The following is a 13,442-nucleotide window of genomic DNA, read 5'->3' on the forward strand; positions in this document are numbered from 1 at the left end:
TTCCTTCGTGAGCAAACAGACGCAAGCTGTCCTTCCGTGACTTTCCAGAAGCAAAGATACACACCCTACACATAGATAAGTAAGTAAATATGGCAAGTTGTGTTTCAGGACACACGTGCCTTATTCTTTTCAACACAGGGCTAATCCATGATCTCCATCCCTGCAGACAAACCCACTTTGTAGAATTAAAATTCTTTATTGAGATTTAAAGTTCACAATAGAGGATGAAGCTTTAGAATGAGTTGCACCAGTTACCCACGCGGCACACACACATTTACACACACATGTACACCACACACAGCTCACACACACACACACACATCCTCAGCCATGTGTATGTGAGACACAAACATCCATTACAGGAAACACACTACTCCTGGTGGGTTCCAAACAGGCATAAATATTGGAAAATCTAATGACTTTGTGAACCTTCGATGGGTCTCGCCCACCCTCATCCCTCCCACCTCCTGCTAGGCATGTGTGTCTAATTCTCGCTCGGATTCCAGAAATCCAATTTGTAAAGTACTGAAATATTCATTTCAAACAGAGAAATAGATATTGACACTGGCGGCAGAAGGGAGGTTTCGGCAACCAGGATAGGTGCTGAGGCCTGACCTGCCTACGTCATCAACCTGCAATCGAGAAAGCACAGGCTCACTGGGAGGAAAGCAGGCCTCAGATTTGATTGAACAGTAGTCCTTCATACTGATAATTCAATTACTACATTATCAGCTTGGTGAATTGTAATTTCGGTTGAATTTTTTCTCTTTAACCTGATTGAAAGTCCCAGGTTTGACAAATATCTGTCTGACCAATGTGCATTTCATTGAAAAGTGTACCAATACAAAGAGAGTCAGAAAACTCATTTCCCCTCAAAATGACCCCCTCTCCCACAAAATGAAAAAAATGAATTGTGGTAATTTAGTGTCTGACATTGTCTCAGGAAGCCATGCTTCAGCACAGCACCAGGTTCATCATTGCACTTTGAACATTTATAAGGCACTCAAACACCAGGCTAGACAAGATTTAGTTCAGAAAATGATTTTCAAAATCCTTTTTATTAAAATATCATTGGCAATGATATTTTAAATTTTACATTGTTTATTGAGTCTACCATTCTAATTTTATTTCCTTCAGTGTTGTAAAAACACAAATCAGGAATTAAGAGAATGTAATACGACAGAGGTATGTTGACCAACTAAGTATCAGTGTAACAGATTTGCGCTTGTTATTTGGGCATGTTGTGTCTCTAAGGACCTTCATTCTAGCATTTTGCTTTTTTCTTTTTTTTTCAGAGAACATCTTTGTTTTCAAATGCATTTGATTTATTCAGCAGCCAGCAATTATTATTCCACTCAACGCTAGTGGCTGTGATTATTAGGCATAGGTGTGATACAACTACCTCCCAAATGTCCCCTCTCTTTATCAGAGTGTTAAGTACCCTTCACGGTTGCTCCCTAATTAATAACACCATTCCCAAACAATGAAACGGCTGTCACAGTGCTGTGGACCCCAGCAAGGTTAGCGCTGAGTGATTTGTCAGTTCCACATTGTGGAGGTGAATGACAATTTTCTCTTCTCTCTTCTGGTCTCCTTTCTGCTCTCATTCTCTCTCTCTTTTGCTCTTGCTCTCTCTCTCCCAAATATAGAGAGGAGCAAGGTTAATTAGACAGAAGGGCAGAGAGGTGGGCACTTGGTAATAGAAAGGAGGTAAGCATCAACCAATGGTCCAATTAATTTTAAGCAGAGCTTCAAGGTATCCACCGGACACTAGTCCTGATCCGCTCAAGGTTGGTGTAGGGGGAGGTGTTGCAGTTACATGCCAACTGAGGCAACTCCATTAAAATATTCTCCTTCAATAAAAAGTCTACAATTACAATAGATTGGAATGTTGACAGTGTATTTAATAGGAATGCCTGAAGAAAAAGTCTCAATGAAATCTGTCACTCCACATATCAAACAATGTCAAGGCTGTTTCTATTAGTCACGTATCTGGAGTGACTCTGACCTCTGTTGGGGAATTTGCCTTGAAGTGGACCCCTGACAGCCTGCCATTGAGAAGGCTACAAGAGACATGGAGGAGGACAATGAAAAAGGAAATGTGAGACAATGGCTGGAACTGGTGAGACCTGAAACAGACAGCTTGAACCACACAGAATTTGTAGTTTCTTGTGGCCTTTTATTATATATGCACTAATGCAACAAAGAGAATCCAGAAGCACACCAATGCTTAAGAGCAATCATCTCTACCATGCAAATGTAGACTTTAGAACTGGCTTCAAATTCTGTTGTTCTGTTGGCTTTTTACTTTGCTAACAGGAATGGAGTCAGACATTTTTCATGTAAAAAGTAAACTTATGTTAAAAAAATCAGAATATGAAATTAAGTAATTTGTGAATTAAATCTGAATTAACTCCTAATTGTTACCCCCACATGTACCTCTAATGCCACCAGAATATTTGCAGTGTGTTGCTTCAGTGGTACAAAGTATTAGCATCCGTGGCATTGTGCTACAGCTTCCTTTCCTTTTACGCCATACACTTGCCATCCAACAGGACACTCATTGGGACACCCCAGAAGAAAAACACCAGGAATATACAGCAGCACTACTCCTTATGCCTGTCTCTTCTGACAGACCAGTGATATTTAGCATCAGCAGTATGTACAGATGTGTTCCTCTATCTTTTTTTCATTAGTATAGCTCAAGAAGGACAGGTCAATCACCCCAGCACAGTGATAAACTATTAGAATCTGAAGCATGTGTGTACAGTGAGATGTGAATTTAGATTTGTTTCTCAGTGCTGAGACTGGATGTTTAGTGTATGATAAACTTTGCTCTTGTATTATAGATACGAATCCCGGTTGCACCTACTTACATATATTTGAAAATTCTCTTTATTTTCTTTTTCAGACTTCCCAGATTACAAGAGGCCAATATCTGCATAGCCAAGGCAAAATCACCACTAAATATAAGGCAAACTCAGATATTAAATGCACTTTTATTAGAACCTGACCATAATATAGAACTCCAGAAAAGAAAATAAGTAAAAATACTCATTTCACAAAGTTCACACATCAGAATAATAAAAACTTACCACAAATCAAAATTCATTTTCTTGCTCTACCTCCAGTATACTCTATGGAAGCCAACGTGTGTGAAAGAACAGATTGTGTTGAACTAGATGTGTGGGCTCTTGGTGAAGCAAGGCTGTCCGTGACTCATCATCGCTTCAAACAACACATGGTTGAGCCTGCTGAGTTTCCAGTGAAACAAAAATAGGCTAAAATATTAGCGGAATTTTAACAGAATGTTGCCATAAAAATGCATGGACATTATGTTAAGTAAAAACAGCTTTGTTTTACTTTGCCTAAAGCTGCCATCAATCAGAGTTTAGCTCACTGGCTGTGTCACTATACAACAATACCTAATAGGTGATCACAAGGAAAGCTGAGAGTGTATTCAACCTATAAAGTATGTCCTTGAATTTGAACAACACATTTATGCAAGTCTTACATTTTTCATAGTTCTCCCATATAGGGGTTCAGCAGTTATTATCAGTTACTCAGAAGCAAGGATAAAGCACCAGTGAGGTTAAAGTGACTGCTACACAGATTCACCTCCCTTTGAGCAGTTGACATTGAGAATGTAATCATATAAAATTGATGTACAGTATTTTTGCAGAGGCGTTAATGAAGACTGAGTGAGTGAGTGTGGATACCAGTGACCTAGTGGGATGTGCCTCCAGCACAGGCCTGGAGTACTGCAGGAGTAGCAGAGTGCATGCAGCCTGGCTGCCTTCACCTGATGCCCAGCTTCACAGCCTTGCTGGAAGAAGTACGACTACGCAGGACATCCGCTGACCTCACCTGGCTGCCGCTTCTAGCAGAGACTATAGGAGACTGGAATTAATTTATAATTCTCGTGACTGAATCAATTATACAGATTGTAATGTAATGAGAAAGAGATCATTAATATCCCACATATTAAAGACCATTACTGGAATACTTAAAAAAGGAAAGGAATGCCTTGGTAACAGGACTGGTGAAAAGGGTGGGAAAAAAATAAAATCTGTCATAAACAAATGAATTTAAATAAATACATAAATAAAAACTAACATGTATATAGAGTTTCACAATTTCATCTGCTTAGTGACTCCTTGGCCATAGCACCATATCAAACATGTCTTGTCTTCATTGGTTACTTTACTTTTTTTAGTAAAAAAATCTGCAGAAGCAAATACTCCGTGATGCAAACAAATCACCCTGAGCAAATAAAAACATAACATGTTAATAATAAAAAAGAGAGCAGAATGTATATACCAATCTCTATTTTAATGAGTTCAATGTAAATTTGTGGATTTGCTTGGCAAGTACTGTCACATACATGCATACATACATATGTATGTATGTATGCGAAAACCTACATTTACCCACACATATGTGGGGGTGGTGGGAGGGGGTGCAAGTCTAAAAAGATTCTTAGAGGTTTCAGCTGACACATCAAAATTCTCTCATTTGTCAGCTGTTTATCCATGTTTACTGTGAGCTCTTTTTGGGAAACAAATGCGATGGTTCTTATTCATTGAAACCACAGAAGACTTCATAGAATTGTCCTTCATCAGAAGTGATTGTATAGATAGATAGATAGATAGATAGATAGAAGGACATGCAATATGTGCTTGTGGTTGACAGAAATCAGCACAGAAGGTTGACAGAAATCAGCACCATGGTCAGCAACACACAGCAGCAACAACCTGCAGCAGCGTGATTGTGCCCAATCGAAATGCAGCTGAACTCGAAGGGATATCTTCTCAGATTAAATTCCTGAAACATCGACGTGTATTGCATATTTGAGTGTGTACTTTTATAGAAAGACGGTAAATTTCTCCCCTTATCTCTTAGAAGTCAAAAACGTACATGCGACTTTAAATGTTCTCGCATCTTGTACGTCGCTCTGGATAAGAGCGCCTTTAAAAATGACAAAATGCAATGTTATGTAATGTATATTTAAACGTACTTGAGCTTACTACGGGGATTATTTTTATTGTTCTTCCTAAATTTTGAAGACAGAGTAAATTCGTGCAGGTGCAGTAGTACCAGATACAAAGACATTGAATTTTGCTGTCCGTGAACCAGAGCATTTTCTCCCAGATTCCAAAATGCTCCACGCTCTCCCTTTACACAATGTTTTGGTTCACACTCCGCCCCTTGAACCTCAGATCGTCGTGTTGTCTGATTGGTTAAGCTACGCTTATTATGCAAATCGGCTGTGGGGTCTAGTCGGGAGCCCATGGGCCTACGTCATAACACAGAGTGGCAGCTGACACAGGAAGAAACATTGAGAAAGGAAAGAGTAATGAAAACACATAAACGATAAATAAGGCATAAACAAAACAAGGGACAGCGAAAGGGAGGGAGGGAGCGAGCAACACATAAAGACTGATAGCGTCAGAGAGACTAGAACGAAGAGGTAGAGAGAACGAGGAAGCGGAGTGTGCTTGATGCTTCAGATTTAAGGAGAAAGGAGAGAGAGTGAGTGAGTGAGTGAGTGAGAGAGAGGGTGGGAAGGAGGGAGAGAGAGAAAGCAGCCGGCCAAGTGAAGAAAGATGGCTACAGTCACGGCGAACGGAGTGCAGCAAGAGAATGGATTCAGCACCACGAACAGCGCCGGCAGGATGAACGGACTCACTCTCGGACAGAACACCATTCCCATGAAAGACCACGACGCCATCAAGCTGTTTATCGGACAGATACCTAGAAATCTGGAGGAGAAGGACCTGAAACCCTTGTTTGAGGAATTCGGGAAGATATACGAACTCACAGTGCTAAAAGACAGGTTTACGGGAATGCATAAAGGTTGGTATAGTTACTGAATTACTATTTTCCTTCCATGTAATCTGTTACAAAATCTGTTCTATAGAAATAATTTAAAGTGAAGCTTTTCTTCATTAAGCTTAGGGTGGGGGTTGGGACAAGAGGGGACCCTCCAAAAAAAGCACTGTCACTCAAGTACAATCAAATGAAATTGTATACAGTCAACGATTCTCTTCTCTCTTCTTTCTCTCTCTCTCTCTCTCGCTCTTCTGTATGTTGTGTCCTTGTGCGCGCGGGTGTGGGCGTGCGATTTTGTCTTAAAGCACAGCATTTATTTGTTTACACAGGTTTTACCAATTACGTTCCAAGACCTGACTAGAGATGCGCGGTGATCAATAAACAATAATCTGCGAGCGCTATAAGTAGACCATGGACGAAGTGCATCACTTATTTGCTTTGCTGAACCCCTTTGTCTAAAAAGTGGAATTCTCGAGTCATGCTTTCCGGTGCTTTTAAGTTGTTCACTGGTTGAAGTAGGAGAACCAGTACACATGAAGTTCAGTATTGGACAATAGTGATTAATGATAAAGTCAGTTTGACAGTGGTGATTTACAGTGGAGAGTAGTCCAATACAAGCGTTTTAACAATTTACTAAGATGTTAAAATAGCTATTTTCGTTACCACGTAAACTATTTACCATGGCCTTATGAATCGGAAGATATTAAATTAAGAGAGGTTTTCACGCTCCTCACCATGAGTACGTGTCTAACCTACACCCTCAAAGAACAAGTCAAGCAGACGCGCTTATTTCGTTCAAGTTAGCGCGAAATAAAATACAAACGTAATAAATGACCTTGACAGAATTGTGTAATTAATTATGACGTTATTTCAACTGAACTCATCGTGTATATGTGCTAAAGTTTTGCATGCAACCTGAGGAATCAAAAAGTAGATTGCTTTCACTTAAAGAGAGAGATCAACCGGTGTACATCCCTGTTATTATAAAATGAGATTACGGATAATTTTACATCTGTTAATGGCATTTTAACAGGTCTGATGTTCTAAACACAAATGCTTTTCATAATAACGATTAAATTGACGGTATCCCATAGCAAAGGTTCATTCAGAAAATGTTTCTAAGGGACAAAACAGACGATGTTCATTTTTAACAATTAAACAGACGGATCTGATTGAAGTTATGCATGACAACACTGTGTTTAAGAGCCAGTACATGTACTGCTAAACAGTAGGATGGTGACAATGGAAACTGATCTTTCTTATCCAAGTAACTGCATCCCCTCCCATCGTCAAATGCCACATACACGTTGGTAGGCATAAAAGGGTGACTTACTTTAAGAGCAGTCGGCAGCAATGAAGGTAGAAGGTGAGTTGTTATATTCGAGAATTAGCAGTATGTGAACCGCGAAAACACGACGAACTAAGTAACTAAATAAAACTGAGACAAAGGTATTTTGACTTCACTGGGCCTTTAAGGTCTTGCATAAAAAAATAACTTACAGCTACTTGTACAAACTTCTCTCTGTGCTTTGTGTAATGCAAATTAATTTTCACCGGAGCTGCGTTTGATATTTAAGTGTTAAGTATTATTTGGACTAACAACATCTGCTCATTCACTTATCTAAAGCATTTCTTCGAACCTTGTTCATTTGGCACACTCTATATAGAATTGTATAGAATACATTGACATATTCGTTATTTTAGTGAACATTTACGTATCTTTTAGTGTGAATATAGCTAGCTAATTCTTGGCATATGCTACATTATTGAGGGAAACTTCCCGGTAATTATATAGAATTTAGAAATAACAGTGCCCGTTATGATCAATACACACATGCGTTTAGTTTCGTCATGCGACAGTAAGCTTAGCGTGCCCGAAATATTTCGTATTTCACAATAACACATCTTGTTCTTCTGACAGACACTTCTGTCTTTTGACTGGTGGGTGGAACATTTCCGCTGTCAGAATGCTCCAGCTTGCGATCCCTCTGCATCCTTTAAGTTTACGGCTAGATGGGACCAGCTACATACAGGCATCGCAATCGGTATTTTGTAGGATCACTAACAACAGGTTTTTTTTCCTTCAGAGTTCAAATGCAAATAATTTGAAGATAAAAAATTAATATTTGGAAGAACAGCTATATTGCCTTACATGTTGTATTTGGACATACCAACATTTTAAGTCGCGTAAGAGCTGTTACTTCAGCGAGCCCGAGGTCCATTTCCAGTCCCTCTGCTTCAATGGATTTGATTGTGTGAACTGTGAAACCGTGGTAACACCAAATTGGTTTGAGGTCAGAAAGAGTTTGATTTTAAATTAATGTAAAGATGGATTATTACATTAACCAATCCTCTTGACATGACACGGATGCATTGAAGGGTACATTGACCACTTTTATTAATGTATTTAATCATATCACTAATGACAATACAATATTTGAAATGTGACGTGTGTAATGAGGAAATAGTCTTTTCAGCACCTCCAATATTTGATACATAGGTTAATGTTGATTATTTAGGTGAGATATAAAAGTGATGTTTAATTTGAATTACCAGGTGAAGAAACTTCTGTAACATAAACGCTATGAACGCATATTACACTGAGATTTCAGTGTGTAATACCGGTCTTACTTTTCTAACCAGTCCGGCATCACATAGCCTATTTCCTGCATGACAAACCAAACCACACAATTTATACAGGCGCTTCACCTGCCCAGAATCAGCAAATTCCAACCGGCTTCCACCGTAAATCAGCAACCTTTTCCCGTTGCAACTGACAATAAATGCCAATCCACCGCGAAATACGTCGTAGGAGTCGAAGGCTTCCTTACAGTGGTACAGTGGTTACGGTTAGCTCACGGATACAGGTTGCAGAAACGACATGTCCGGCTTGCTGACTGATTTAATGCAGAGATTAAAGCAGTTGGCTTTCATTAATGACTTCAGCTAGTCTGTGTGGGACCGAAGGCAGAAGTCATCATGACACGGAGTCGCAGGATTAGGGTGTCCAGGTCATTGCGCTACAGAGCATCGTGACCTCACCTGGAGGTGTGAGCGTGCAGCCTGTTTTGAGCATTACATCCGAAATTGTTCTAACAGACCTGTTTCTTTTACGACTGTTAAATGTTGTTGTTATGCTTCTTTTAAGTCTATTGGAGACATTCCCGACAATCCTTGAACTCCGGTGTCCTGACTGATGTTTATTTCTAGGTGACTCCTTTTCCACAGTTTCCAAAAAGAAGACCTGCTACTTTTCTGCTGTGTGGATGCATAACAAATGATTTCATACCTCTCCTCTACCTGACTTTTACTATATGATCGATGTGTGTGTGTGTGTGAGAGAGAGAGAGAGAGAGAGAAAGAGAGAGAGTTGAAACAGAAATATATGCTGAGATTAAATAAACTGCAGTTTGTGTCAGAGGCAAGTCAGTATTTGAAATGCTTTATTCAAATTTTTATAGTAAGAGTTTATCCTTTTAAATGTTTTATTGATTCCCGGTGCTATACAGTACGTAGGTCTACATCCAGATACACATGCACAGTAAAAATGTAATAAATCCTAATGTTATGATTACAGTCTCTGATTTATAAGGTAACTCTAACCAAAATTTCATAAATAAATTATCATCCAGATATCAATTGCGTAATGACGGAAGTGCCGTAATTACAGTTTAATTCGATATCGCTCTTATTTTAGCGTAAATTTTGGGTATAGTGTATTACCAGATTTCTGGACCCGCCGTTTTTTGTATTCATTCATTTGTTTTTACCATTCATAAGATTACAGAGAGCGTTTCATGCTTAGAATTAATCCGCTAGGCACATTTATTAGTTTGTAGCATAGGCCGAATCAGATGCTCGGTTTACGGCCTGAGGCCACCCGGCAACATGTGCTCTGATGATCAGTGTTTACGCCTCTACGGACGCTGCAGGATCAAGCGAGTGCATCAATCACCCCAAGTAAGGTAGTAAGTGAAATGACGGTGAATTTCAGCAACCGTAACTGCTGTTTTCACTGCTGATCATGGTTTATCTTTGGTTTTCCATGGTTTCTGATGTGAGTTTCCACAGGTCCGTACTGGGAGGGAAAAACAACAAAGGTTGACTAACTGCAATTAATGGTTATAGGTTACTGTCCTACGTTTATGTGCTTACGCCGCCCTGTTCAAAAAACTAAAACGTAAATGTTCAGCGGTCAGTAACAACAAAAAGTCCATACCCCTTTCCGCTGTTTGTCACACCGTCTGCGTCCTCCAGGAAAAAGTGGCCTCTATACACCACGTTTTTACATATCATTTGCACGATACGCAAACCCTGCCAATGTGCCCCATTTTTATTTACAATTAAGAGATTGATCAATTAAGAAATGTATATTTTCATGACATTATAATTTTGCTTTTTTTTTGCCTTTGCGATGGACAGAATTGCACCGTGAATTCACAGATGTCAAGTGTTTCGTCAGTGGATTGAGAATGTAATTTCTTTTTTAAAGTTTTTATATTTACGATTTTCTTTTATAATTTCCAAAATTTGCCATACGAATACGCACCACCTTTCCCCCTGTACGTACTTAACGTTCAGTTTCCCCCGGAGGAAACATTTTGGTGTTACACCATCATGACGAAACAAGTCGTAGCTGAACTTAAAGATAATTACAGACAGATGACTATTTCCTCTCAAAGCTGTTTTTGTAAACTTCCACTCACACTTACTTAGGTAGGAAATACATAGGAAAGTGAGGGAAGAACGGAGTAAAGGGGCAAAGGCCGCACTGCTCTGGGTTCAGGGGGTGGCTGGAGGCAAGGATGTCAGCCAGCCTTAGTCTTAATTATTTCCATGTGCGCTATATTTGCATAATCATGCCAGACGTCATCTTGGAAAAACAGAAGCGGTGTAGACACGCTGGCTGTCAGCAGGAGTCAGAGTCAGATCTGTTGGGTGGAGGAGTATTTCGGACAGTTACTGGTCATTCCTTCACCTTCAGAAAGGTAGGCCTAGACCTGTGTGAACTCCTCTTGACACACTTGACATGAGACAATACATTCTCTGATAAGATACATTTCGCAAAATGGAATTCACTGTAGGAACTTTTTACGAAACGATATTCCCCCGAGAATTAATATTGATAAGAAAATACGCATGTAACATTCATGAACAAGTTTTCCATTCTTTATCTTTCTTTTCCAAAGATATCAAACCCCTAGCCATGCCAATATTCATGGCGTGCTGTATGGCTTTCATAAAACGAATCCAACTGGCTGTCTTAGAGCCCACATAAAAGAGAGATGAAATTGTTACATGAAACCGTCAGTGAAAGTAGTTCTTAGCTTGTTGCGATATTTATACAGTAGTAACATCACTAATATTAGATTGGTGCTGCTGAATTCGCTAACTAGCCTGCGGACCAGCTAGCTGACAAGCTATCTCTTGAGGCGTCTTTATTCCACAGAAACACTAACGTTAGGCCTATCCTGCAGGATTTACCTGTCAACAAAAACTCCCTGTTTCTTAACGGAGATGGTAAATGCTTCCACTTACAGTAGCTTAACTCAGTACCTTGTGTTGTGGAATGGATACATTTAAATATTTACGTTTGCCAATAGCAATGATACTATATCGATGCAAGAAAATGTACACGTGGTAAATCGGTGAATGATGTCACATCTGAAATGTAGACTGACCAATAGGAACAATGGATTGGGACTGACTAATCGTTTTACAAAGTACTTCTCTGACAGCGCTCCTGAAGACTAATGAACAGAGTAAAGTAAGTAAGAATTTCACTGCCACGATATTTTGGTGAAAAAGAGTAAATTGCATGTTATCATGGCCACAAAACATTTAGACGATTTCGCCAGATTAAAAATGACTGTACTGTTTCATTCCTAACGCACCCATTTGCAGGCACACGTAAACACACCTTTGTATGTATCTTCCTACAGCAAGCAAAGACAAACTGATCAACAACATTACAGGATACAAGCCAGGTTTTAAGACAAACATTACCAATGACATTGTTTTTAGGGATGGTAAATTTAGCATTTCCCAGCATGTTCAATGCTCTGGGTCACATGGCTGAGAGGTGGGGCTCAGGAAAAAGTGACAGTGATTGGCCGGTATCTGTCTCAGTTAGAAAGCAACAGGTGGTGGCTGACCTCTGCTCCTTAGCCCAAGAGACAGTGTTTGAGAGAGGCTGCCTTCTGTCCTAAGTTATAGTGCCTGAAAACCACTGGTGCCACTGTCCCTCTCTCTCTTAATGATTGTAAATATGAAACCGGGAGGGAAAAAATATCCTCGGATCTAATTTCGCTTATTTGTGATGACCCAAGTTCCTGAAATCCATTTTGGTTTGTTTCAGCAAAATAGTCAAATATGACAAGCCATGTTGTCACAATTACTAAGGTAAAGCCTGATGAGGGAACTGTAGAAAAAAAAATGCAATGATTGGAAGAGGAAATGTGAATTTGAATGTTATGTTTAAGCATGTCTGGTTGCCTGGCTCTTTGGTAACAATGACTTAAACAGCTCTTAATTAAATGTCATTAAAAATCTTTTTACTGCTGCCTTCTGAAAAGCATCATCAATAGCCCAGCTGTCAATGGCACTGTTCACTGTCTCTCCCACTGAATGATTTCATGTGTGAATGCAGCCTCTTGGATATGAAAGCATGCATAAAGCCTTTTAACGGTCCTGTGAGTGGGCTTACTGTCCTCTTTCCCAGGCTTGACACTCCTGTGTAGTTTGGCCACTTTGGACCCTTTCAGGTCAGCGAAATTGTAATGGTGCTGTGTGCCACATTCACATGCACTTTTACAATGCTACTATAAAGCACATCGATTTATGCAGAATTGTTGCACTGTAATTAATGTCAGAATGATGGAATTTTATTCTCAGCTAACAACAACTTTGCAGTCCAAGTAAAACATTCCAATAATGGGGCTTGTACAATAAAATCATTTTATAGGCATCCCTTGCACTGATTTTGCTCATATTAGTTTGGTTAGAGGACACAAGCAAAAAAAAAAAAAAGTCTAGATCCATTTTATTGAAGACATGATCTCTGTGTTCTCGTCTCCAAAACCATGTTTTTGATCTGTCTTGCTAAGACGATTTACAGGGGTTACGGAGGTGATTGAAGGTTAGTAAAGATGCTCTGTTGGCAGAGTGTGTGTGCAGGTCTTGGGCAAATGGGTGCTGTGTATGTGCACTTCCTATCCCATCAGGGAAGGTTTGGCAGCAGGTGTGACAGGCAGTAATTGGAAAGTATGCCACAAATTGGGGGAAAAAAAAACTCTCATGAGAGGGGTCCTCTCTGTCAACTTGCCCAAGCGTGTAACAGAAAAGCCACCCAGGGTTTTAATGAAAGCTGTCATAATGTTGCTAGCGCCAGAATTTGCAATGTGTATTCCCATGAAGTTGTGATTTCTTAGAATGGTCTTATGAGACATGAAATGTCATGCTTAGGGAGCCCATCACTACATATTCAGCATTGTAGGCTCACAAATGTGCACAGACTTTTGCAGTTAAAACAGACTCTTTAGAAATAGGCTCAGGCTGATTTGTGTACACACACATATATTTAGTGCTCTGTAGCCCCTCCCTGTGAGTAT

At 39.7% G+C, this 13,442-nt stretch overlaps 1 protein-coding gene across 3 annotated transcripts in view; it reads left to right on the top strand.

The window, feature by feature from the left end:
- Nucleotides 1-5,324: 5,324 nt before the first annotated feature.
- LOC118781709 (CUGBP Elav-like family member 4) overlaps nucleotides 5,325-13,442 on the top strand; it is a 92,558-nt gene continuing 84,440 nt past the window's right edge. For all 3 annotated transcript variants that reach the window (XM_036534706.1, XM_036534708.1, XM_036534707.1), the window contains exon 1: nucleotides 5,325-5,856. In XM_036534706.1, the coding sequence (XP_036390599.1) occupies nucleotides 5,607-5,856 (250 nt within the window). In that variant the 5' untranslated portion in view covers nucleotides 5,325-5,606. The remainder of the gene's footprint in view (nucleotides 5,857-13,442) is intronic.

This window comes from Megalops cyprinoides, chromosome 8 (genome assembly GCF_013368585.1).
Source record: "Megalops cyprinoides isolate fMegCyp1 chromosome 8, fMegCyp1.pri, whole genome shotgun sequence".
NCBI classification, from domain to species: Eukaryota; Metazoa; Chordata; class Actinopteri; order Elopiformes; family Megalopidae; genus Megalops; species Megalops cyprinoides.